Source organism: Thunnus albacares, chromosome 12 (assembly GCF_914725855.1).
Source record: "Thunnus albacares chromosome 12, fThuAlb1.1, whole genome shotgun sequence".
Lineage (NCBI taxonomy): Eukaryota > Metazoa > Chordata > Actinopteri > Scombriformes > Scombridae > Thunnus > Thunnus albacares.
This window is the reverse complement of record NC_058117.1, coordinates 33,967,782-33,995,580: the sequence shown is the minus strand read 5'-3', so window position 1 is coordinate 33,995,580 and position 27,799 is coordinate 33,967,782. Positions and strand designations below refer to the sequence as shown.

The window sequence follows — 27,799 nt, the reverse complement described above, 5'->3', positions numbered from 1 at the left end:
GCTTTAACTTTGAAAATTGGGAAGCGGATGTTGATGTGTCATGTTTGAAAACGGCAGCAGCTAGCCTGTTAGCCTGTTAGCAGGTGAATTTTAACAGTTTTTCAGGTGAGTTTCAGGTAAAATGCCGCGAGTCGGAGGTGAACAGGAGCTGCGGACTCTGACGGAGGTGAGAACCAAACTTCATCTCCTCAACTTCACTTCAAAATAACTTTATTAGTGACAAAACAACTCAGCGCCGCACTTGACCTGCTGCTAACCGGCTTGCCAGCTAGACTGAGAGGGAAGATCCATACAGAAGTGTTAGCTTAGTTAGCTAACTAATGCTAACTAATGCTAAAAACAACAAGAGCTAATCAGATTAATGTCTCCTCCTGCTCCTCCTTCTCTCCTCCCCTCCTCTCCTCCCTCTCTTCCTCCTCCTCTCCCCCTCCTTCTCCTCATCCTCCTCAACCCCTCTCCCCCTTGTCCTCTCCTCCACCGCCTCTCTCCCCCTTGTCCTCCTCCACCGCCTCTCTCCTCCTTGTCCTCTCCTCCTCCTCCTCCTCCTCCTCCTCCTCCTCCTCCTTAGTGTCAGTACAGTTATCCAGTAGAAACTCTGTCTGATCTTCAGAGAGTTCGGTCACTTTTCTCTGATCTTCGTCTCTACGTGGATTTTTACTGTAAGTATTCAATAGTTTCTACTGTGTCTACGGTTTCTATTGTTTCTACACTTTCTAAGGTTTCTAATGTTTCTGTTTTTTCTACCGTTTCTATTGTTTCTACTTTTTCTGTCGTCTCTGTTGCTTCTATTGTTTCTGTTGTTTCTGTTGTTTCTACTGTTTCTACAGTTCCTAATGTTTCTGCTGTTTCTATCACCTTTATTAATACTGAAACTACTGAAACTGATTGATTGATGGATCCTCAGGTTTTCCCAACAAAGAGAAGAAGAAGCTGGTCTACCTGGCTGGGACGGTTCCCGTCCAGTATGAAGGTCAGAAGCTTAACTGATCAGCAGATTTATTGATTAGGTGGAAACTCTACCCATGTTATTGACGCTGTGATGTCATGTGTTTACAGGAGGCGAGTATAATATCCCAGTGTGCATCTGGCTTCATGAGACCCACCCGGCGTCCCGGCCTCGCTGTTACGTCTGTCCATCTGTCTCCATGGTGATCAACCCGTCCTGTCCCTGCGTGGACGCCGCTGGCAACATCCGTCTGCACGCGCTCAGCAACTGGACGCACGTAAGACCCACTGAGCACGCTCAGTCAGACCGGGTAGTAAGCTAGGTAGTTCATCTGGTTAGTTAGCTGGTTAGTTAACTATTAAATTAATCTGGCTAGTTAGCTGTTAAATTAATCTGGCTAGTTAGCTGGCTGGTTGTCTGGTTAATTAATCTGGACAGTTAGCTGGTTAATTAACTGTGGAATTAACTATATTAGTTAGCTGGTTAGTTAGCTGTTAAATTAATCTGATTAGTTAACTGGTTGGTTGTCTGGTTAATTAATCTGGACAGTTGGCTGGTTAATTAACTGTGGAATTAACCATATTAGTTAGCTGGTTAATTAACTGTTAAATTAATCTGGTTAGTTAGCTGTCGAATTAATCTGGTTAGTTAATCTGGTTGGTTGTCTTTTTAATTAATCTGGTTAGTTAGCTGTTTAATTAATCTGGTTAGTTAATCTGGTTGGTTGTCTGGTTAATTAATCTGGTTAGTTAGCTGTTTAATTAATCTGGTTAGTTAATCTGGTTGGTTGTCTGTTTAATTAATCTGGTTAGTTAGCTGTTTAATTAATCTGGTCAGTTAATCTGGTTGGTTGTCTGGTTAATTAATCTTGATCGTTAGCTGGTTAATTAGCTGTTAAATTAATTTGGTTATTTAGCTGGTTAGCTGTTAATTTAATCTGGTTAGTTAATCTGGTGAGTTGATCTGGTTAGTTAGCTGTTAATTTAATCTGGTTAGTTAATCTGGTTAGTTGTCTGGTTAATTGATCTGGATAGTTAGCTGGTTAATTAGCTGTTGAATTAATCTGGTTACTTAATCTGGTTAGTTGGCTGGTTCATTAATCTGGATAGTTAGCTGGTTAATTAGCTATTTAGTTAATCTGGTTAATTGATCTGGTTAGTTAGCTGTTGAATTAATCTGGTTAGTTAATCTGGTTGGTTGTCTGGTTCATTAATCTGGATAGTTAGCTGGTTAATTAGCTATTTAGTTAATCTGGTTAGTTGGCTGGCTAGTTAGCAGTGTTTCCATCATAATTGTACAGTTTTAGCAAGCTGCCAGGCCAAAAAAATGTTAATGCCATAAATAACAAATCCATTCATTCAGAAATCAATAATAAATAGCGTTTGGGAGCCTCTGTGCTGTTCTGAATCGTGAATTAACCTCTGTGTCGTTGCCTGGGATACAGACTACAGTGTGTCAGTGTTGGGCCGTGGCTACGAGTTTGGCTATCAGCAATAATTATCAATTATCAAAGATAATCGTTAATTAGTACTACTCAATGTAGTACTCAGTCTGATCTTGGCAGACTTTACAATTTTGTCCTTCAAGCAAGTGTAGCTGCAGAAGGATGTCATCATATTTCCAAAAATCCCAAAGTCCTAATGGCTGTATCATTGTTTGTTTGGCACTATGTCCTAAACTTGTGGTGGGTGAGGACATGTGTATGACTACTTCTGAAAGTACCTAATCAAGTGTCCTGAGCTAGTGTTTTGCAAAGTGATCCTATTGATAAAATACTACCAAGGAGTTGATCCAGTTGTACTTGTAAAGTAGGACAGTTGTGTCTGAGCTGAATCAGAATTTAGGCTTTCCTCAACTAATAGCAGGCTGTCTGGCTATTACTGAGTTTAGAATAACTGAGGTTGCTACTGTTGCTAACGAACCCAAGTGTAACTGCAGGAAAAGTAAGGCACTGGTATCTGTCTTACTGGCAGTACAGGGGTGGACTGTGTTGCTGTCTAGAATTGTGAGAAGCAAACTCTAGAGCTCTTGTGCCTTAAGTTTCTAACTTGTGGCTCAGGGCTGTAACGCTCCGTGTAGCCAGAGGGAGAGAGACATTCAGAGGCGCTGTCACTGTCTGATAGATGGTGACCATGTACTGAACTGTGGTCAGAGATGCTGTGGTCATCATCTGATCTGTCCATTGTCTGGTCACACTTCTGGGCCAGAATCTCTGCGTATGGCCTTCTAAAGCTTCTACTGTGTGAGTGCCTATCTCGACGCAGTTGGTGGACATGGCGGTTACGCCCAGTGTCCCTATGCTGCCTTTTGTCACCCCCCTTTGGACTGTTATGAGGGTGATCTTTTGAGGCAGCAGACCTGTATGACGCTTCAGTGTTTGAGCTGGCAGGCTCAATTGTTTTCCCTCCTGCTTTGGAAGTGACAGCAGTTTCCCAAGCCACCTGTGTCATCTTTCTTATCTCACGCAGTGAGGGGTTACCTTGGTGCGTCATAAGTACAACGTGAGTGCGTACGCATGGATGAAGGTTCTGCAAGAATAAGGACTTGAAGGTGGGGTTTTCTTCTAAGCCTGGTGCATTCTTGCCCTGGAAGTAAGCATGCCTCAAACGTTGGTAATAATCCCTGGGATGCTCACGACGGGAATGTTTAACTTGGAGGGCTGCAACCATTGATGTGGTCTCGTCAGCAGTAAAAGAGAATTCTTCTACTAGTGCTTGACGGAGCTTTTGGTAGTCATTTCTGACTCTGGAAGGTTGTGATTGTATAAACTTGTGTACAGCTTTAGAGCTGGTTTTCCAAGCAAGTTTAACTTTCTCTCTTTGGGTTGCATGGGGCAGGTCAACTAGATTGTATTCTAGTTCTCTAAAGTAATCCTCAATGTGGTGATTACAGCTGTCTGGGTCAAAATGATCAATGTCCTTAGCTATGAGCTCAAGCACTTTAAGGCGGGGACACTGTGAAGTCATTTCTGGTGAAGACAAGACTAAACTAGCACTATCGTGGACATGTGCATCACGTACTACAGTTCTCTCTGGTTGAAGGGCAGGGGCTGAACAACTGTTATCACTTTCCTGATAGTGCTGAGGAGAGGCTGAACAGTTCTGGGATGATCTAGTCCCCCCTTCGGAAGGATGAGCACGGATGAATGTGTCATATATCAGTGGCTGAGAAAAACACTGGGCAGAATATCTTCTAGAGGATAAACTACATGTCTCTTCAGTGTCTGTTTCAGAGTGATGGGAACTCAGGTAGCTGTTAGCTCTGTCTCTCAGTGGAGGTTGAGAAGCTGACTTCATTCCCAAGAACTTAGGGTCAGTTGGGAATTGTTCCAATCTTCTGAGTGGAGAGGGAGTTAACCCTTCATTATGAGAGGAGTGTGAATCGGAATAACCGGAATCACATTGGCTGAATGACTGTAGTGGGGCAGGACGTTCTGACCTAAGCCTTAACAATTCCTCCTTGTGTGAGCAGAGATTTAACTCTGCTGAGTACAGGTCTTCTAAATAGCGCATGGCTTTCTTATTGGCCGTCTGAACCTCATGGAGGAGGCAAGCATTTTGCGCTCTAAGGAAATCTACCTCCTTTTCTAGGGCTGCTTTGCTCTGACAGGCAAGGCTGGTTTGCCTGTGGAAGTTCAGAAGCAAGCATAACAATGGGTCTTTGGATGCGGTCTATGCATCATTCCTGTCCTTGAGTAACGAGTCTATCTCTTTCCTGCACTCACTGAAATTCAACCTGCTGATGAATTCTGGGTAGCCAGGTTCTAGGCTCTGTGCTAGGGAAGAAATAAAGTGCTCTACACAGGGGTTCTCCATTGTTGTATCTGGAACGGAGGATTAGATTAACAGTTGACTAGTACAACAAAACAATGTGGTTGGCTATGGTGTTGCGTGGCAGACACTTTGTTGTGTAGTTTGGGCAGTACACTAGCCTAACCAAACAATGTTGTGGCTTACACTATGGGGAGTAGCTTCCTGTGGAGGAGGGGTAGCTACGACACCGTCTAGTGGCTCTAGTGGGCACAACAGATTTCAACATGCACTAACTGAGATGCAGGGCAGTAACAGTCAGAGGATTGTTTCTTAAAGTTGACTCAGGCTGGAATGCATGGCAGTAACAGCCAGGTACAAGCTCTCTATGTGTCACAGGGCCGGTGGCAACCTGTGGTTTAATTAACAAAGGGAGCACTTGAATTAACAACTAATTCTGAAAGCTTGACTGGATGGCATTGAATGTGTACTTTTCAAATGCTTAACCAAAATTCTTACACTTCCTACAGAGTAGGTTCAACCTGAGTGGCTAGCAGCAACAGCAAGCTCTTAGTTTAACACTTTGAGGGCTTAAAGTGGTAGTTATCAACAACTCAAGATTTGGGTTACCAATTGCTTTAGCTAAAATTGATTTGAAAAAAATCAATTCTCCCAACACTTGTTTGTCAGTACAGCTAGATATCTTCTCCTGTGGCAGACAGGTCATGTTAAATATAAAGACTATTGGATAGTCTAGAGGCTTTAGATTCCAGAATTTTGGTACTGGCCAAAATTGTGCTGAAATTAATATTGCACAATTATGAATAATTGCCAACAATACTCTGCCTCACACGGGGCACCATTTTGTTGGGCCGTGGCTACGAGTTTGGCTATCAGCAATAATTAACGATTATCAAAGATAATCATGTGGTCCACATGTAGTCTCAACAATCAGTAAATGTGCAGTACAGACTACAGTGTGTCAGTTAATGTACAGCACGGTACTACAGTGTGTCAGTAAATGTAAAGTACAGACTACAGTGTGTCAGTAAATGTGCAGTACAGACTACAGTGTGTCAGTAAGTGTACAGTACAGACTACAGCGTGTCAGTTAATGTACAGTACAGATTACAGTGTGTCAGTTAATGTGTCAGTAAATGTACAGTACAGACTACAGCGTGTCAGTTAATGTACAGTACAGACTACAGCGTGTCAGTTAATGTACAGTACAGACTACAGTGTGTCAGTAAGTGTACAGTACAGACTACAGCGTGTCAGTTAATGTACAGTACAGATTACAGTGTGTCAGTTAATGTGTCAGTTAATGTACAGTACAGACTACAGTGTGTCAGTTAATGTGTCAGTAAATGTACAGTACAGACTACAGCGTGTCAGTTAATGTACAGTACAGACTACAGTGTGTCAGTTAATGTGTCAGTAAATGTACAGTACAGACTACAGCGTGTCAGTTAATGTACAGTACAGACTACAGTGTGTCAGTTAATGTGTCAGTAAATGTACAGTACAGACTACAGCGTGTCAGTTAATGTACAGTACAGACTACAGTGTGTCAGTTAATGTGTCAGTAAATGTACAGTACAGACTACAGCGTGTCAGTTAATGTACAGTACAGACTACAGTGTGTCAGTTAATGTACAGTACAGACTACAGTGTGTCAGTTAATGTGTCAGTTAATGTACAGTACAGACTACAGTGTGTCAGTTAATAAATGCTGCAGCTTCTCAAGACCAACAAAAGCCTCGTCTGTTGTTTCTGCTTCTCATTGTTTGTCTCCCATCACGTCTGACTGCTCAGAACTTCCCCCACTGCCCCAAAGCACTCGGCCCAGGGAAAACACTGGTTAGTTAGCTGGTTAGTTAATCTGGTTAGTTAATTTGATTAGTTAGCTGGTCAGTCAAACTTGTTAGTCAGCTGGTAGTTAGCTGTTACTAAGCTAATTAGTGAAGATGGTTAGTTAGCTGGTTAGTTGATTTGGTTAGTTAGGTGTTAGATAGCTAGTTAGTTAGCAGCAGACATTTCTTACTACTGAAAATGGGAAAATCTTAATTGAACAAAATCCAGAAAACAGAAATCTGTTAACGTTTGGATCATGATGTCACTTCCTGTCAGGGTGTGTCTAACCTGACGCTGCTCGTGTCCGAGATGAGGCGGGCCTTCCAGAACAACACGCCCCTTTACGCCAGGTCCTTGGGACAAGCTCCACCCCCTGCAGGTGTGCAGGTGTCACAGTCAGCTGGAAGGTCAGAAAGACAAAAATGACCTTTTCTCTAATATTTCCCCGTATGATGACGACGAGGCGTGGCAGGTTTTTATTTTTGCGGTCTATTTTCCTGCAGCCTGCAGTGTGCCACATCCTCCTCCTCCTCCTCAACCTCTATCACCTCCTCCTCCTCCTCCTTTCCACAGAGCCGACATCTCGCCCACCTGTCCGGACAGAAAGGTAAACTTACTTGCTGCTGTTCTGTGATGATCATGTGCATGATAGCGGAGCTAACAGTTAGCTTGTTAGCATGCTAACAAGAATGCTAATGCAAACATTAGCTCTGTGCAGCAGATGTTAAATCTGTGTTTGTCTCTACAGTGACTGGACGAAGCTCCTCCCCCTCTGTTCCAGTCAGCAAATGGGAGCTGAGCAGGGAGGTGAGGGTGAGGAGGTCGTACACAGAGGAGCTGCTGGGGATCGACTTCAGTGCTCCTTCCCCCTCCTCCTCCTCCAATCACAACCCCTTCCTGAGCTCCGCCTCCTCAGGTGAGACTGCAGTACTACCGTACTATATTATGTCACAGTACTACAGTCTTTTCTGAGTACTTCTACTACTGTTACAGTACTGCAGTAGTACTGTGACAGACTGTAGTACAGTAGTAGAACTATAGTAGTACTGCAGTCCTCACCTGGTCTCGGTCTCCACAGGTGTCCCCCCTACAGACTCCGTCAGCAGGATGATGAGGGGTCTGAGTCTGGACCGTGAGTCCAGCAGAGACCGGGTGGGATCTGGTTCTGGACCAGCACCTGGAGCAGACTGGGCCCAGGTAAGGAGGACTGCAGGGTCTGACCTCGCCCCCCCTCAGATGGCGGCTCGGCTGCCCCCAGACCAGGCGGCCATCTTCCTGTCTCTGCTGACCCTGGAGGGGCGGAGCTTCAGCCCTGATGACATCATGGAGGCAGTCCAGCTCAGCACAGATTTCCCATCAGCCCTCAGGTTCCTGACTCACTGCTGCCCCCTCTGCCAGGACCAGGTGTCCTTCAGTAAGGTAACGGCCAATCAGAGAGCAGCTGCTGCTTCTTCTCTGGTGTTATTACTGTAGTAAGATTACAGGTAAAAGGTCCATTTAAAAGTAATGATTGTTGTTGCTTGTCATAAACTGATTCTGGTCATCAGTACAGAAAACTTTCCATCACAGATTCAAAAGTTTCTATAGACAGAAACCAGAGACACTGCTGAGGAGCGATACTGAGACCTGTGTGCCAAAACATAATCAGATTTATAAAACCGTGTGTACGCACAAATGCACGTTTTCCCTTTATAAATCACAAATCAGTGTCAAGAGTCAGCCTTCGTGCCCTCTCGCTCATCACTTGTGCTCGGGCAGCTGTTGACGAACGATCACAACAGCCTGAACAGACTTCTACTGTTTTATTTTCCCATTTTCTGACTTGTTGAAGTTATGTTTGTAACCCAAAACAACCATAAACAATCTTAATAAACCTTCCTGTGGATCATACAGTCACACATCTCTGGTGAAGTTCTTACTGTTCCCAGGTAACCAGGTTTAAGTAGTTTTTACACCACACACTCAATATCTACAATACAACACACACTGTATTATATTTACTCCAAAATCCAGCATACAGGTGCTTCTCTTATTTCTACAGTACATATATGAACAAAATTACATTAACTCAGTTACAGAATTTATTAACTCATAAATAATACGTTTGAAAAAAGAAGCCGCGAGCCGTGATTGGCTGCAGACACGCCTGCTGTAGATAGTCACCATGTGTTTCTTCTTCTCTGGTTTTATTACTGTAAATTATCACCATGTGCTTCTTCTTCTGTGATCTCAGATCATCACGATGACTCACTGCTCCTGCTTCCTGTGTCAGACGTGTTTTAAGATGTTTTTCTCTGCGGCCATTAAAGAGAAGAGCGTGGATCAGCTGGTCTGCCCTCAGTGCGGCCGGCCAGAGGTCAGAGGTCAGGGAGGGATGGAGGAGTCCATGGACTACTTCAACCTGCTGGACACACAGGTGAGAGGTCACCTGGAGACCAAAGTGGGGAGTGGGCGGGGTTATTTAGATGGTGGGTGGAGTTATCCGGGGAGTGGGTGGGGTTATTCAGATGGTGGGTGGAGTTATCCAGGGAGTGGGCGGGGTTATTCAGGATGCCGTCCTCTCCTTCAGACTCTCCAATCATAGACTAGTGTCCGTGACTGCTTCACAATAAAAGCCCTCCCCTGTGTTTGGCTAGTGGAAGTCTTGTAATGTGATGCAGCAGATGGTTGGTTGTTTATCTGCTGGTTTGTTTGTTTATCTGATGTTTATCTGCTTGGGGGGATTCCATCAACGCAGCTAATGTGCTCTTACTTGAAAAAGCCCAGCTTGAATTAATGTCGACTCTCACTTAAAGCTCAAGCCGTTCCACTAACACAGCTCAGCCGTGTCTCGTCAACGTTAACTCTAACCAGGCTTGAATAATCAGTGTGCGCGTGCGAGGCAGATATGAGCAGCCCAGAACAGTCGATTGTCAAAAAGACGATGCTATGTTGCAAAAAGAAGCAGAAACAAAAGCGAATTTCTTCTCAGCAGTGGAACAAACCTGCTGATGAAACTATATGAGGAATATGAAGGAGTCATCACCAAAAAGGGCAAAAGTGCTGCAATTAACAAGTTGAAGGAGATGGCTTGGTCAAACACTGCTGACAGATTAAATGTGCATTATACAAGCCTATTTGTGTGGGTAGTGGTGGCCTAAAGGTTGTTGGTTCGATCCCCCGGACCAGCAGGATTAATCTTGGTCGGTGAAGTGAAAAGCAGTGCTAGTCCCAACTTATTGTTTTATCTTTATTTGTTAATAAATTAACATTCAGATCATTGACTGTGGCTATATTAGCAGTAGACTAGATAATATCAGATGTATGTTTACAATTATGGTGTAGGCAACTTAGGAGAATCAATGGACCATTACTTAATAACTTTTGAATCCATATTACTAGACTACACGCCATTAGACAAAAATGTCTTCACTAGATGTCTATGTGATAGTGCTGTAGCTAAATTTAAGGAAGCAGTTCCATCAGTACTGAATTCAGTGCCATGTCTCAATACTACAGAGGACTCTTATGTTAACCCATTTCTCCTTAAAGGAAAATTATGGGGAATATAAAACAGACCAAATGGACCACAAGGAACACATTTCTGAATTTTTTTTTTGAAATTCTACCTTCAGTGTCAAAGATCTGTAATATAACATATATGTCATAACGATATTTCCCTAACTTGTTTTACATCAATTTGTTCAAGAAATGTGGTCAGAACAGGTTAAATGTAATACAGGACATCTTATTAAAGCATCAGAATTGTTAAATGGGTTGAAACCTACCTTTAGTAACAAAAAACAAGCTTTTTAAAATTAGCTAGTTCTGTCACATTTGCTGACCCGGCACACTGCAATTTTGGAAGTGATGTCATGGGTACACAGATTCACACATTGTCACATGACTGCACCAGGATGTTCAGTAGATGTCACTTAGGGACTTCATGAGTTAAAATCAAGGATAAAGCTGTATAAGGAATTTTCCAGAACATTGAAAGGGTTGGTGACACCTGTGTCATCATGGGTTCTTATGGGTTAACTTTAGTTCCTCCCAAACTGATAATCTTGTTGATAGAGCTGCAGGCTCATTGCAAATAACACTTGACTCCATCTCCCCCTTAAAAAGGAAGATAATAAAACATAAGAGGTTAGCTCCATGGTTTAACTCCCAAACCTGCAAATTAAAGCAAACATCATGAAAATTGGAAAGGATTTGGCGTTCCACCAAACTAGAAGAATCTCACTTAGTCTGGCAAGATAGTCTTAAAACATATAGGAAGGCCCTCTGTAATGCCAGAGCCGCCTATTACTCAGCATTAATAGAAGAGAATAAAAACTGCCCTAGGTTCCTTTTCAGCACTTTGGCTGACAAAGAGTCATAACTCTACTGATCCATGTATTCCTATAGCTCTCAGTAGTAACGACTTTATGAGCTTCTTTAATGATAAAATTCTAACTATTAGAGACAAAATTAACCACCTCCTGCCCTCAACAGGCACCGTTCTCTCCCCAAACACAGGAACCTTAGAAACAGCTGTAAATCCTGACATATATTTGGACTGTTTTTCTCCAGTAGACTTGTCTGAACTAACTTCAATGATTTGTTCAGCTAAACCATCAACCTGTCTCTTAGATCCCATCCCAACTAGGCTGCTTAAGGAAGTCTTACCCTTAGTGAGCACTTCTTTACTAGATATGATCAATCTGTCTTTAGTAACAGGCTATGTACCACAGTCCTTTAAAGTATCTGTAATTAAACCTCTTCTTAAGAAGCCTACTCTTGATTCAGGTGTTTTAGCCAATTATAGACCTATATCTAACCTTCCATTTCTCTCTAAGATCCTTGAGAAAGCAGTCTCTAATCAGTTATGTGACTTTCTACATAACAATAGTTTATTTGAGGATTTTCAGTCAGGATTTAGAGGCATCATAGCACAGAGACAGCACTGGTGAAAGTCACTAATGACCTCCTAACTGCATTGGACAAAGGATTTGTCTCTATACTTGTCCTGTTAGATCTTAGTGCTGCATTCAACACAATTGACCATCAAATCCTTTTGCAGAGACTGGAACATTTAATTGGCATTAAAGGAACTGCATTAAGCTGGTTTAAGTCCTATTTATCAGACCGATTTCAGTTTGTACATGTTAATGATGAATCCTCCATGAAGGCAAAAGTTAGACACGGAGTTCCACAAGGTTCTGTACTTGGACCAATTCTATTCACCTTATATATGCTTCCTTTAGGTAATATTATTAGGAAACACTCCGTAAATTTTCATTGTTATGCAGATGACACCCAATTATATTTATCAATGAAGCCTGATGAAACCAATCAATTAAACAAACTCCAAGCATGCCTTAACGACATAAAGACCTGGATGACCTGCAATTTTCTGCCACTAAACTCAGACAAAACTGAAGTTATTGTGCTAAGTTACTCTAGATGGCATTACCCTGGCCTCCTGCACCACTGTAAGGAATTTGGGAGATATCTTTGATCAGGATATGTCCTTCAACTCACACATAAAACAAATTTCAAGGACTGCCCTGGCCGGAAGAGATATGTAGTCCCTCCAGTGTGTTCTGGGTCTCCCCCAGGGTCTCCAACTAGTTGGACATGCCTGGAGCACCTCCAGAGGGAGGCGTCCAGGAGGCATCCTAACGAGGTGCCCAAACCACCTCAGCTGGCTCCTTTTGATGCGAGGGAGCAGCGGCCCTATTCCGAGCTCCCCCCGCATGTCTGAGCTCCTCACCCTGTCTCTTAGTTTGAGCCCAGACACTCTCTGGGGAAACTCATTTCGGCCGCTTGTAACTGCGATCTCATTGTTTCAGTCACTACTCAAAGCTCATGACCATAGTTGAGGGTTAAAACATACACCGAATGGTACATTGAGAGCTTTGCCTTCCGACCGGACAGTCTCCTTCTTCATGAAATTACAAACAGAATCGGTGACAAAGGACAACCCTTGGGGAGCCCAACACCCACTGAGAATTAGTCCAACTTACTGCAGAGAGTGTGGACAGAGCTCTCACCGTGGTTATATAAGGACCAATGACTCACAGCAACAGCCCCGGTACCCCATACTCCCACAGCACCGCCCACAAGGTGCCCTGAGGGACACTGTCGTAAGCCTTCTCCAAGTCCACAAAGCACATGTAGACTGGATGTGCTAACTCCCATGACCCCTCAAGTATCCCTGCAAGGGTGAAGAGCTGGTCCACTGTTCCACTGCCAGGATGGAATCTGAGTCTGAGGTTCAACAATCGGCTGGAGCTTGACGGCCATCGCTGCTGCTATCATTATTAGTCATATTTCTATTATTATTATGGTTGTTATTATTATTGGTGTTTACTTCTCTGTGTCTCCCTCCCTCTTTTTCTCTCAACCCAACCCGTCAAGGCAGATGGCGTCCACCTAGAGCCCGGTTCTGCTCGAGGTTTCTTCCCGTTAAAGGGGAGATTTTTCTTTACCGTCACCGTTGTCACCAAGTGCTGCTCATGGTGCAATGTTCGGTCTCTGTAAAAAAAATAAATAAATAAAAAATAGAGTACAGTCTAGACCGGCTAAATGTGAAAAGTGCCCTGATATAACTTCTGTTGGGATTTGGCACTTTATAAATAAAACTGAAATAGAAATTGAAAACTTACCAACTTACCATTACTAACTACATAATCAGCTACTTGTACAGGATGTCTTTTCGATTTACGAGCATCATCAAAAGTTAAAAATTAAGAATTTGCAGTTGGAGATAAAGAAACTAGCTAAGGATCATGTAGTTGGTAAATTGGTTCTCCTGTTGCCTGAACCATGATTGTAAACATTGCTTTTGTTTTTGCTTCTTTTTGCAACATAGCATCGTCTTTTCGACAATCGACTGTTTATGTCTGCCTTGCACGCGCATACTGCAAGATTATTCAAGCCTGGTTAGAGTTAACATTGACGAGACACAGCTAAGCTGTGTTAGTGGAACAGCTTGAGCTTTAAGTGAGAGTCGATGTTAATTCAAGTCCGATTTTTTTCAAGAAAGCGCAGCTTTCATCAGCTGCGTTGATGGAATCCCCGGTTTGTTTGTTTATCTGGCGGTTTGTTTGTTTATCTGGCGGTTTGTTTGTTTATCTGGCGGTTTGTTTGTTTATCTGGCGGTTTGTGTGTTTATCTGGCGGTTTGTGTGTTTATCTGGCGGTTTGTTTGTTTATCTGATGGTTTGTTTGTTTGTTAATTTGCAGATCCGTCACTTCCTGCCTCCTGAGATCCACGAGCTGTTTCAGAGGAAACTCAGAGACCGAGCTCTGCAGGAGATGCCGAACTTCCGCTGGTGTGCTCATGTGAGACTCTGAGACTCTGACAGAACTCTGTGACAGAAAATTGGCCATCCTAAAGATATTCAGCTTGGTACTAAGTGTGGGTCATTTCCCTGAAAGCTGGAGTGAAGGGCTGATCACATTCATCTTCAAGAATGGAGACAAATTCAATCCCAACAACTGCAGAGCATCTGTGTAAGTAGTAACGTGGGGAAGTTATGTGGCAGTATTCTAAATTCAAGAATTATAGACTTCCTCATCGAGCACAGTGACTTAAACAAAAGTTGGATTGGATTCCTTCCAAATTATAGAACAGCTGACAACATTTTCACCCTCCACATACTAATTGATAAATATGTCAATCAAAATAAAGACACAATTCATACATGCTTTTTTGATTTCCAAAAAGCTTTTGATTCAGTCTGGCCTGAGGGATTACTGTTTAAACTAACAGAAAGTGGTATAGGGGGGAAGTCTTTTAATGTAATTAAATCAATATATGAAAATAACATGTTGGCTGTCAGAATTGGAGATGAACACACCGACTTCTTCCCACAGGGTAGAGGGGTGAAGCACGGCTGCAACCTCAGCCCACCCTCTTCAATACTGATATTAATGAACTGACATTGTTATTAGAACAATCAGCAGCACCTGGTCTCAGTCTTCAAGACTCAGGAATCAAGTGTGTGTTTTATGCAGATGACCTGGTCATACTGTTTCCTACTAAAGAAGGTCATCAGCAGAGCCTGGACCTTCTCCATTAGTACTGTCACACCTGGACCCGACAGTCAACATGAAGAAGACAAATTATCACCTTCCAAAAAAGATCAAGGTTACAGAGAAATGACCCAACATTTAAATAGGTGGGACCCACATAGAACAAACAGATACCTAAACTTACCGAGGTTTACAAATGTTTCCACAGGAAACGTCTGCTCTGCTGTGAAGGAACTCAAAGAGACGGCTTTCTATGCCATCAAGCATTCTCTTCAAATCCAAATTCAAATTAAAACATGGCTCAAAACATTTAAATCAGTTATAGAATCGACTGCATTGTATGGCAGTGAGAAATGGGGCCCCTTACTACAAAATGACTGAAACCCTGCATGCAGAGTTCTGCAAAAGTATTGTCCAAGTACAAAGAAAACCCCCAAACTCTGCATGCAGGTCTGAATGAGGTCAATGTCCTTTACTTCTAGTATTCAGAAAAGATTCTGGAGCCATATTAAGAAGAGCAACGCTGCCTGTTACAGTTATAAAGCTCCTGCCTGCCAAGAGTTGAACATAGAGAGGAATCCCCTCAGCCAACTGGTGCTGAAGCTGGCTGACCTTTCACCTTCTGACATCACAAACCCCAGCCGACCTCAGAGCAGTTACACTCTTAATCAGACCTAATTATAACTAAAGAAAGAGACATCACTGATTGGAACGATATTACACGCTCACCACCTAAACAGACAGCACATTGTGGCAGACTACCGAACCACAGGAACCGCTGAGAACCTGAGAAACACAGACAGTGTTCAGACTGAGTGACCATAGTGCTGCAACAGAGAAGGACCGACACAGGCAGACCTGCCCAGAGACGACAGGCTGTGCTGTCACGACACAATTACACTTTCTAACACGATATAAAGACTGAGACAGAACCCTGAGACTGAGACAGAACCCTGAGACTGTGTCAGAACCCTGAGACTGTGTCAGAACCCTGGGAGTCCAACAGAACCCTGAGAGTCTAACAGAACCCTGAGACTGTGTCAGAACCCTGAGATCGTGTCAGAACCCTGAGACTCTGTCAGAACCCTGGGAGTCCAACAGAACCCTGAGAGTCTAACAGAACCCTGAGACTGTGTGAGAACCCTGAGACTCTGACAGAACCCTGTGTCTGACAGAACTCTGAGACTGTGTCAAAACCCTGAGAGTCTGACAGAACCCTGAGACTGAGACAGAACCCTGAGACTGTGACAGAACCCTGAGAGTCTGACAGAACCATGAGACTCTGACAGAAGCATGAGACTGTGTCAGAACCCTGAGAGTCCAACAGAACCATGAGACTCTGACAGAACCATGAGACTGTGTCAGAACCCTGAGAGTCTGACAGAACCATGAGACTGTGTCAGAACCCTGAGAGTCCAACAGAACCCTGAAACTGACAGAACCCTGAGACTGTGTCAGATTCCTGAGAGTCTGACAGAACCCTGAGACTGAGACAGAACCCTGAGACTGTGTCAGAACCCTGAGAGTCCAACAGAACCCTGAGACTGAGACAGAACCCTGAGACTGTGGCAGAACCCTGTTACTGACAGAACCCTGAGACTGTGACAGAACCCTGTTACTGACAGAACTCTGAGACTGTGACAGAACCCTGTTACTGACAGAACCCTGAGACTGTGACAGAACCCTGTTACTGACAGAACTCTGAGACTGTGACAGAACCCTGAGAGTCTGACAGAACCCTGAGACTGAGACAGAACCCTGAGACTGTGACAGAACCCTGAGAGTCTGACAGAACCCTGAGACTCTGACAGAAGCATGAGACTGTGTCAGAACCCTGAGAGTCTAACAGAACCATGAGACTCTGACAGAAGCATGAGACTGTGTCAGAACCCTGAGAGTCCAACAGAACCCTGAAACTGACAGAACCCTGTGTCTGACAGAACACTGAGACTGTGTCAGAACCCTGAAACTGACAGAACCCTGTGTCTGACAGAACACTGAGACTGTGTCAGAACCCTGAGAGTTTGACAGAACCATGAGACTGTGTCAGAACCCTGAGAGTCCAACAGAACCCTGAAACTGACAGAACCCTGTGTCTGACAGAACCTTGAGACTGTGTCAGAACCATGAGACTGTGTCAGAACCCTGAGAGTCCAACAGAACCCTGAAACTGACAGAACCCTGTGTCTGACAGAACCTTGAGACTGTGTCAGAACCCTGAGAGTCTGACAGAACCATGAGACTGTGTCAGAACCCTGAGAGTCCAACAGAACCCTGAAACTGACAGAACCCTGAGACTGTGTCAGATTCCTGAGAGTCTAACAGAACCCTGAGACTGTGTCAGAACCCTGAGAGTCCAACAGAACCCTGAGACTGAGACAGAACCCTGAGACTGTGGCAGAACCCTGTTACTGACAGAACCCTGAGACTGTGACAGAACCCTGTTACTGACAGAACTCTGAGACTGTGACAGAACCCTGTTACTGACAGAACCCTGAGACTCTGACAGAACCCTGAGACTGTGGCAGGACCCTGAGAGTCTGACAGAACTATGAGACTGTGTCAGAACCCTGTTACTGACAGAACCCTGAGACTGTGTCAGAACCCTGAGACTCTGACAGAACCTGATCAGGACGACTACAGGGAATCCCTCGTGACCTCAGCAATGTTAACGAGCTCATTACCTCCTGCTCAGTAAACCTGTATCTGTGACAGAACCTTTACTCTCTGTGTGTTTCAGTGTTCGTTCGGGATGCTTCATGAAGCTGACAGACTGAGGATGGACTGTCCCAGCTGTAAGAAGAGTACCTGCTCTCAGTGCAGATCACCTGTAAGACTCACACACCTGTTACTCCTCATGATCACACACGTGTGTCTGAATCAGGGTGGGAACTAAACGGGGGCTTGAGGCCGTTGGAATTGGGATGAGGGGCTTTCAATGTAAAATAAACAGTTAAAGACTTAATATGTTTTGAAAAGCATGTCCAGATGTTGCTCTGTATTCAAAGTATGGAAATTTCTGGGCCAACTGGGCTTCGTACCTGCACAGCCTGCAGGTGGCATGCCCTGGGATTTTAACTCAGTGTGAGTATTTTTACCTATCAAATGTTCTTCATTATAAGTTTGGCCGCTTTGCTTCAATCGCTTTTTTTAATAAGAATCATTGAATATTGGTCTGTCATGCATCCTAGAACTAAGGTATTTACCATCATTTGAAAAAAACTGGCCTGGAAATTATCCAAAATGCCTCCGAAACATATTCATGAGAGCAAAAAAAGCCCTTGTAAAGAAATGTTAATTTTAAACGTTAATTTCCTTCCCTGGTGTGAACAGAGACTCTGTGATGAACAGCACTCAGATCAGATTGGTAACATCACTGATAACAAACTCTGTGTTCTGCAGTGGTCCCCTCAGCATCAGGGACTCTCCTGTCAGCAGTTCAGAGTCTGGCAGCAGCAGAACCAGCCGGACCACCACAGCACCCTGCTGAGCTACAACAGCATCGGTACCATCACACCACCACCAGGTCCTCACACTGGGTCCTAGAGGGGGGTACACCTCGCACCGGGTCCCAGAGGGGGGTACACCTCACACCGGGTCCTGGAGGAGGGTACACCTCGCATGGGGTCCTGGAGGAGGGTACACCTCACACCCAGTCCTAGAGGGGGGTACACCTCACACCAGGTCCTGGAGGAGGGTACACCTCACACCCAGTCCTAGAGGGGGGTACACCTCGCACCGGGTCCCAGAGGGGGGTACACCTCACACCGGGTCCTGGAGGAGGGTACATCTCACACCGGGTCTTAGAGGGGGGTACACCTCACACCAGGTCCTGGAGGAGGGTACATCTCACACCCAGTCCTAGAGGGGGGTACACCTCACACCGGGTCCTGGAGGAGGGTACACCTCATGGCAGTTCCTGGAGGGGGCTATACCTCACATCGGGTTCTGGAAGGGGTACACCTGGCACTGGGTCCTGGAGGAGGGTACACCTTGCACCGGGTCCTGGAGGGGGTATACCTCACACCGGGTCCTGGAGGGGGTACACCTCGCACCGGGTCCTGGAGGGGGTATACCTCCCTCCGGGTCCTGGAGGAGGGTACACCTTGCACTGGGTCCTGGAGGGGGTACACCTCACACTGGGTCCTGGAGGGGGTACATTATTAGCCCTTTTTCATTAGCACTTGTTCATCTGGGATCCCTTCCTGTTTGGGTGGAGGCCATAGCGCTTCAGGAGGATGAGGAGGAGTGGCTGAAAGTCTTGTTTTAAAAGCATCCAAAGTCTGACTGAAACTAAAATTAAGTATCATGTAGATGTCTGAAAAGTCAGTTTGACTGTTAAATTCAGATATATTCACGCTGTGAGGAAGACTGCCTGTCTGTCTCTCACTGCGCTGTGAGGAAGACTGCCTGTCTGTCTCTCACTGCGCTGTGAGGAAGACTCCACTCTGCCTGTCTGTCTCTCACTGCGCTGTGAGGAAGACTCCACTCTGCCTGTCTGTCTCTCACTGCGCTGTGAGGAAGACTCCACTCTGCCTGTCTGTCTCTCACTGCGCTGTGAGGAAGACTTCACTCTGCCTGTCTGTCTCTCACTGCGCTGTGAGGAAGACTCCACTCTGCCTGTCTGTCTCTCACTGCGCTGTCCGGCTGCTGCGACACACGATGTTCTGGATTTATAACAAAAACAAAACCATAACGTCACTGCGAAACAGAATGCAACACAATAATTGATTTATCTCATTTATCTTGTTTTCATAATTGTTGGAATCCAAAATCATAATTCCTGAGTCAGGATAAGTGAGAACTAAAGAGGCACATTGACTCTGTTAATGTCTTTTAAAAATGCGCAATTAAATTTAGTCTTTTGATGACTTGATTAAATTAAAGCTGATGTTGAGTCTGAGCTGACACAAAAACAGTTGGGAGCACTCCAAAGCACCTGAGAAAACATAAAACACAACTAGTTTCACTTTCACATCATTCCCATAACTTCTACTAAAAACAACATGAGTTAAAAAGGTATTAAGCTTCAGCCTGACTCGCACACGCAATACAGAACACTGTATCAATAACACAATCAGCTCTACCTCCTCTGTTGTTCTCTGTCCAACAGCCACCTTCACTCTCGGACAAATAGAACAACAACATGATGCCGTGGTCACCTTTAAATGATGTAAATCTGACAAAACATTGAAGAGCCTTGTATTAAAGACTCACAGCTTCTTAACGTTCATGTTCTGTGATGGTTGCAGAATGGAAAGCATTACTTCTTCTCTGATGGATGACTGATGTCTGATGTATGTCTGTGTTGTCAGAGTGTCCAAACTGCCAGTTTGTCTTCAGCCTGTCTAAAGGAGGCTGCCTTCACTTCACCTGCAGTCAGTGTCAGCATCAGTTCTGTGGAGGCTGCAGTCAACCCTTCACTCTGGGCTCTGTGAGTTTATCCTCTGCTAACCCTCTGCTAACCCTGTGCTAACCCTCTGCTAACATTCTGGGCGATATGACCCATTATCCCGATAAAGCACATTTTAATTCAATGAATAAACAGTTGGTCTGTGCTTTCTGTTTATGTTTGAGGTAGATTATGTCCATCTTTGCTGTCTGAACAATATCAGCTTGTATTCTTCTGACTCACCGAATCAAACTTCATTTGGGAACATTTGGGAACATTTGGGGATTGTTTTGCTCGTCTATGACGTCATTTTTGTTGGCAGGTGAGATTTGTCCATCTTCCACCTGAATGACGTCAGTTACAACCACACCAAACGCCACGATTGGTTCAAACCATAAGCAACTGTTGATTTGGACGTTTTCATGCAGAAAAGTTGCTGTAATTTAACTAAACTGCAGCTCATAAATATTGTTGAGATTTCTTGGATTCACATTAATCATTGTGATCGCAAAGTCGTGATTACTGGGAAGGACTGATGATTGTTGAAATCAGGTGCTGAAGTCAGACTGTTGGTGTTTCATGGCAGGTGATGAAGTTCCTGAGTTATCGGCTGTAAATCTGTCAGACTCACCTGGTTCAGGTGAAGGTGTGGCTGCAGCACCGGCTGTTTTTCACCTGGAGTTTCTCGTTCTCAGGCCTGCAGGTTCTCTGTCGACTGTGGAACCAAAGGTCTGCACGCACACCACCCCCGAGACTGCCTGTACCACCTTAGAGACTGGAGCGTGCCCCGCCTACACCAGCTGCTACAGGTAAGCCCCGCCTACACCAGCTGTTACAGGTAAGCCCCGCCTACACCAGCTGCTACAGGTAAGCCCCGCCTACACCAGCTGTTACAGGTAAGCCCTGCCTACACCAGCTGCTACAGGTAAGCCCCGCCTACACCAGCTGTTACAGGTAAGCCCGCCTACACCAGCTGCTACAGGTAAGCCCCGCCTACACCAGCTGTTACAGGTAAGCCCGCCTACACCAGCTGCTACAGGTAAGCCCCGCCTACACCAGCTGTTACAGGTAAGCCCGCCTACACCAGCTGCTACAGGTAAGCCCTGCCTACACCAGCTGCTACAGGTAAGCCCGCCTACACCAGCTGCTACAGGTAAGCCCCGCCTACACCAGGTGTTACAGGTAAGCCCCGCCTACACCAGCTGCTACAGATATGACTCACCTGAGAGGCTGTTGCTGTAGGAGCTCAGGTGTACACAGGTGTTGTGTGGAGTACTGATGAGGTATTTTCTGTCTCGTAGTATTACAGAGTGTCTCCTTCCTGGTTGCAACCAGCCGGTGGTGGGTCACCTGACACCAGTCTGACAGGTGAGGTCTCTCTGCTGCTCAGGTGAAATCTGTTTTCTCTCTCAGGTTAATTTACTCGTTTTCACTTTCAGGAGTGTGTTTGGTGGAGCTGAGAGACGACGGCAGCAGGAGAGAGGAGCCCTGCGGACGGCCGGCCACACCTGAGTACAGAGGATATTGCCAGTAAGACCACTTCCGCCAGTACCTGATCCCAATCTGATCCCAGTGTGACCCCAGTATCACCTACCAGTCTGACCCCAGTCTGATCATGTGGACAGAGTTTTCCCTAGGTTTCTGGAGGGCTGAGGTGCTGTGGTTGCAGGTGGGGGGTTTATGGGTCTTTAGATGTTCTTTGACTGAAACCTTTGCAGTTTCACATAGTTTTGGACTATTATCATTACAATATTTATAAAGAAAACAACACAGGTTGTAGTTTTTCACAGTAAAAAAGTGAAACAAATGCAAATGCACTTTTGCTAGTTTAACGGCAGAAAAAATGGTCACACTGGATGGAAAATGACAACTGCAATGGTCTTAAACTAACAAAGAAACTGGCGTCATGCTTGGTGCCACTTTACACCGAGTGTAAGATGTCACTGTGTAAAAACACTTAATCACTGTAAAAACACTTAGTCACTGTGTAAAAACACTTAATCACTGTAAAAACACTTAGTCACTGTGTAAAAACACTTAATCACTGTGTAAAAATACTTAATCACTGTGTAAAAACACTTAATCACTGTAAAAACACTTAGTCACTGTAAAAACACTTAGTCACTGTGTAAAAACACTTAATCACTGTAAAAACACTTAGTCACTGTGTAAAAACACTTAATCACTGTGTAAAAATACTTAATCACTGTGTAAAAACACTTAATCACTGTAAAAACACTTAGTCACTGTGTATAAACACTTAGTCACTGTGTAAAAACACTTAATCACTGTGTAAAAACACTTAATCACTGTAAAAACACTTAATCACTGTGTAAAAACACTTAATCACTGTGTAAAAACACTTAATCACTGTAAAAACACTTAGTCACTGTGTAAAAACACTTAGTCACTGTGTAAAAACACTTAATCACTGTGTAAAAACACTTAATCACTGTAAAAACACTTAGTCACTGTAAAAACACTTATTCACTGTAAAAACACTTAATCACTGTGTAAAAACACTTAGTCACTGTGTAAAAACACTTAGTCACTGTAAAAACACTTAGTCACTGTGTAAAAACACTTAATCACTGTAAAAACACTTAGTCACTGTGTAAAAACACTTAATCACTGTGTAAAAATACTTAATCACTGTGTAAAAACACTTAATCACTGTAAAAACACTTAGTCACTGTGTAAAAACACTTAGTCACTGTGTAAAAACACTTAGTCACTGTAAAAACACTTAGTCACTGTAAAAACACTTAATCACTGTGTAAAAACACTTAGTCACTGTAAAAACACTTAATCACTGTAAAAACACTTAGTCACTGTAAAAACACTTAATCACTGTAAAAACACTTAGTCACTGTGTAAAAACACTTAATCACTGTGTAAAAACACTTAGTCACTGTAAAAACTCCTAGTCACTGTAAAAACACTTAATCACTGTAAAAACACTTAATCACTGTGTAAAAACACTTAATCACTGTAAAAACACTTAGTCACTGTAAAAACACTTAATCACTGTGTAAAAACACTAAATCACTGTGAAAACAGTCACTGTAAAAACACTTAATCACTGTAAAAACACTTAGTCACTGTGTAAAAACACTTAGTCACTGTGTAAAAACACTTAATCACTGTGTAAAAACACTTAATCACTGTAAAAACACTTAGTCACTGTGTAAAAATACTTAATCACTGTAAAAACACTTAGTCACTGTAAAAACACTTAATCACTGTGTAAAAACACTTAGTCACTGTGTAAAAACACTTAGTCACTGTAAAAACACTTAGTCACTGTAAAAACACTTAATCACTGTGTAAAAACACTTAGTCACGGTAAAAACACTTAGTCACTGTAAAAACACCTAGTCACTGTAAAAACACTTAATCACTGTAAAAACACTTAGTCACTGTGTAAAAACACTTAATCACTGTGTAAAAACACTTAATCACTGTGTAAAAACACTTAATCACTGTGTAAAAACACTTAATCACTGTAAAAACACTTAATCACGGTAAAAACACTTAGTCACTGTAAAAACACTTAGTCACTGTAAAAACACTTAATCACTGTGTAAAAACACTTAATCACTGTGTAAAAACACTTAATCACTGTAAAAACACTTAATCACTGTAAAAACACTTAATCACTGTGTAAAAACACTTAGTCACGGTGTAAAAACACTTAATCACTGTGAAAACAGTCACTGTAAAAACACTTAATCACTGTAAAAACACTTAATCACTGTAAAAACACTTAATCACTGTAAAAACACTTAGTCACTGTAAAAACACTTAGTCACTGTAAAAACACTTAGTCACTGTAAAAACACTTAATCACTGTGTAAAAACACTTAATCACTGTGTAAAAATACTTAATCACTGTGTAAAAACACTTAATCACTGTAAAAACACTTAGTCACTGTGTAAAAACACTTAGTCACTGTGTAAAAACACTTAATCACTGTGTAAAAACACTTAATCACTGTAAAAACACTTAATCACTGTGTAAAAACACTTAATCACTGTAAAAACACTTAATCACTGTGTAAAAACACTTAATCACTGTAAAAACACTTAGTCACTGTGTAAAAACACTTAGTCACTGTGTAAAAACACTTAATCACTGTGTAAAAACACTTAATCACTGTAAAAACACTTAGTCACTGTAAAAACACTTATTCACTGTAAAAACACTTAATCACTGTGTAAAAACACTTAGTCACTGTGTAAAAACACTTAGTCACTGTAAAAACACTTAGTCACTGTGTAAAAACACTTAATCACTGTAAAAACACTTAGTCACTGTGTAAAAACACTTAATCACTGTGTAAAAATACTTAATCACTGTGTAAAAACACTTAATCACTGTAAAAACACTTAGTCACTGTGTAAAAACACTTAGTCACTGTGTAAAAACACTTAGTCACTGTAAAAACACTTAGTCACTGTAAAAACACTTAATCACTGTGTAAAAACACTTAGTCACTGTAAAAACACTTAATCACTGTAAAAACACTTAGTCACTGTAAAAACACTTAATCACTGTAAAAACACTTAGTCACTGTGTAAAAACACTTAATCACTGTGTAAAAACACTTAGTCACTGTGTAAAAACACTTAATCACTGTGTAAAAACACTTAATCACGGTAAAAACACTTAGTCACTGTAAAAACACCTAGTCACTGTAAAAACACTTAATCACTGTAAAAACACTTAGTCACTGTGTAAAAACACTTAATCACTGTGTAAAAACACTTAGTCACTGTAAAAACACCTAGTCACTGTAAAAACACTTAATCACTGTAAAAACACTTAATCACTGTGTAAAAACACTTAATCACTGTAAAAACACTTAGTCACTGTAAAAACACTTAATCACTGTGTAAAAACACTAAATCACTGTGAAAACAGTCACTGTAAAAACACTTAATCACTGTAAAAACACTTAGTCACTGTGTAAAAACACTTAGTCACTGTAAAAACACTTAGTCACTGTAAAAACACTTAATCACTGTGTAAAAACACTTAATCACTGTGTAAAAACACTTAGTCACTGTAAAAACACTTAATCACTGTGTAAAAACACTTAGTCACTGTGTAAAAACACTTAGTCACTGTAAAAACACTTAATCACTGTAAAAACACTTAATCACTGTAGAAACACTTAATCACTGTAAAAACACTTAGTCACTGTAAAAACACTTAATCACTGTGTAAAAACACTTAGTCACTGTGTAAAAACACTTAGTCACTGTAAAAACACTTAGTCACTGTAAAAACACTTAATCACTGTGTAAAAACACTTAGTCACGGTAAAAACACTTAGTCACTGTAAAAACACTTAATCACTGTGTAAAAACAGTCACTGTGTAAAAACACTTAGTCACTGTAAAAACACTTAATCACTGTAAAAACACTTAATCACTGTGTAAAAACACGTAGTCACTGTGTAAAAACACTTAGTCACTGTAAAAACACTTAGTCACTGTAAAAACACTTAATCACTGTGTAAAAACACTTAGTCACGGTAAAAACACTTAGTCACTGTAAAAACACCTAGTCACTGTAAAAACACTTAATCACTGTAAAAACACTTAGTCACTGTGTAAAAACACTTAATCACTGTGTAAAAACACTTAGTCACTGTGTAAAAACACTTAATCACTGTGTAAAAACACTTAATCACTGTAAAAACACTTAATCACGGTAAAAACACTTAGTCACTGTAAAAACACTTAGTCACTGTAAAAACACTTAATCACTGTGTAAAAACACTTAATCACTGTGTAAAAACACTTAATCACTGTAAAAACACTTAGTCACTGTAAAAACACTTAATCACTGTGTAAAAACACTTAGTCACTGTAGAAACACTTAATCACTGTAAAAACACTTAGTCACTGTAAAAACACTTAGTCACTGTAAAAACACTTAATCACTGTGTAAAAACACTTAATCACTGTAAAAACACTTAATCACGGTAAAAACACTTAGTCACTGTAAAAACACTTAGTCACTGTAAAAACACTTAATCACTGTAAAAACACTTAGTCACTGTAAAAACACTTAATCACTGTGTAAAAACACTTAGTCACTGTGTAAAAACACTTAGTCACTGTAAAAACACTTAGTCACTGTAAAAACACTTAATCACTGTAAAAACACTTAATCACTGTGTAAAAACACTTAGTCACTGTGTAAAAACACTTAGTCACTGTAAAAACACTTAGTCACTGTAAAAACACTTAATCACTGTAAAAACACTTAATCACTGTGTAAAAACACTTAATCACTGTAAAAACACTTAATCACTGTGTAAAAACACTTAGTCACGGTGTAAAAACACTTAATCACTGTGTAAAAACACTTAGTCACTGTAAAAACACTTAATCACTGTGTAAAAACACTTAGTCACGGTGTAAAAACACTTAATCACTGTGTAAAAACACTTAATCACTGTAAAAACACTTAATCACGGTAAAAACACTTAGTCACTGTAAAAACACTTAATCACTGTAAAAACACTTAATCACGGTAAAAACACTTAATCACTGTGTAAAAACACTTAATCACTGTAAAAACACTTAGTCACTGTAAAAACACTTAGTCACTGTGTAAAAACACTTAATCACTGTAAAAACACTTAGTCACTGTGTAAAAACACTTAGTCACTGTGTAAAAATACTTAATCACTGTGTAAAAACACTTAATCACTGTAAAAACACTTAGTCACTGTGTAAAAACACTTAGTCACTGTGTAAAAACACTTAATCACTGTGTAAAAACACTTAATCACTGTAAAAACACTTAGTCACTGTAAAAACACTTAGTCACTGTGTAAAAACACTTAATCACTGTAAAAACACTTAGTCACTGTAAAAACACTTAATCACTGTGTAAAAACACTTAGTCACTGTAAAAATACTTAATCACTGTAAAAACAGTCACTGTAAAAACACTTAATCACTGTGTAAAAACACTTAGTCACTGTGTAAAAACACTTAGTCACTGTAAAACACTTAGTCACTGTGTAAAAACACTTAATCACTGTAAAAACACTTAGTCACTGTGTAAAAACACTTAATCACTGTAAAAACACTTAGTCACTGTGTAAAAACACTTAGTCACTGTAAAAACACTTAGTCACGGTAAAAACACTTAGTCACTGTAAAAACACTTAATCACTGTGTAAAAACACTTAGTCACGGTGTAAAAACACTTAATCACTGTGTAAAAACACTTAATCACTGTAAAAACACTTAATCACGGTAAAAACACTTAGTCACTGTAAAAACACTTAATCACTGTAAAAACACTTAATCACGGTAAAAACACTTAATCACTGTGTAAAAACACTTAATCACTGTAAAAACACTTAATCACTGTAAAAACACTTAGTCACGGTGTAAAAACACTTAATCACTGTGTAAAAACACTTAATCACTGTAAAAACACTTAGTCACTGTGTAAAAACACTTAATCACTGTAAAAACACTTAATCACTGTAAAAACACTTAATCACTGTGTAAAAACACTTAGTCACGGTGTAAAAACACTTAATCACTGTGTAAAAACACTTAATCACTGTAAAAACACTTAATCACGGTAAAAACACTTAGTCACTGTAAAAACACTTAGTCACTGTAAAAACACTTAATCACTGTAAAAACACTTAATCACTGTAAAAACACTTAATCACTGTGTAAAAACACTTAGTCACTGTGTAAAAACACTTAGTCACTGTGTAAAAACACTTAGTCACTGTAAAAACACTTAGTCACGGTGTAAAAACACTTAATCACTGTGTAAAAACACTTAGTCACTGTAAAAACACTTAATCAC

General features: G+C 41.7%; 1 protein-coding gene across 4 annotated transcripts in view; it reads left to right on the top strand.

Moving 5' to 3' along the window:
• si:dkey-181m9.8 (E3 ubiquitin-protein ligase RNF31) overlaps positions 1–27,799 on the top strand; it is a 30,983-nt gene continuing 3,184 nt past the window's right edge. The window contains exons 1-16 of one of the 4 annotated variants that reach the window (XR_006406377.1): positions 1–166; positions 569–659; positions 905–970; positions 1,057–1,223; positions 6,826–6,956; positions 7,053–7,156; positions 7,298–7,465; positions 7,628–7,968; positions 8,783–8,965; positions 13,761–13,859; positions 17,293–17,382; positions 17,955–18,057; positions 19,868–19,986; positions 20,640–20,753; positions 21,246–21,312; positions 21,401–21,613. Coding sequence is in view for 2 of the 4 variants with exons in the window: in XM_044367352.1 (XP_044223287.1) it covers positions 122–166; positions 569–659; positions 905–970; positions 1,057–1,223; positions 6,826–6,956; positions 7,053–7,156; positions 7,298–7,465; positions 7,628–7,968; positions 8,783–8,965; positions 13,761–13,859; positions 17,293–17,382; positions 17,955–18,057; positions 19,868–19,986; positions 20,640–20,753; positions 21,246–21,312; positions 21,384–21,474 (1,979 nt within the window). In the remaining 2 variants the exon portion in view is untranslated. Of the gene's footprint in view, positions 167–568; positions 660–904; positions 971–1,056; positions 1,224–6,825; positions 6,957–7,052; positions 7,157–7,297; positions 7,466–7,627; positions 7,969–8,782; positions 8,966–13,760; positions 13,860–17,292; positions 17,383–17,954; positions 18,058–19,867; positions 19,987–20,639; positions 20,754–21,245; positions 21,313–21,383; positions 21,614–27,799 lie in introns of all 4 variants that reach the window. The other 3 variants (XR_006406376.1, XM_044367353.1, XM_044367352.1) reach the window with 3 other exon arrangements.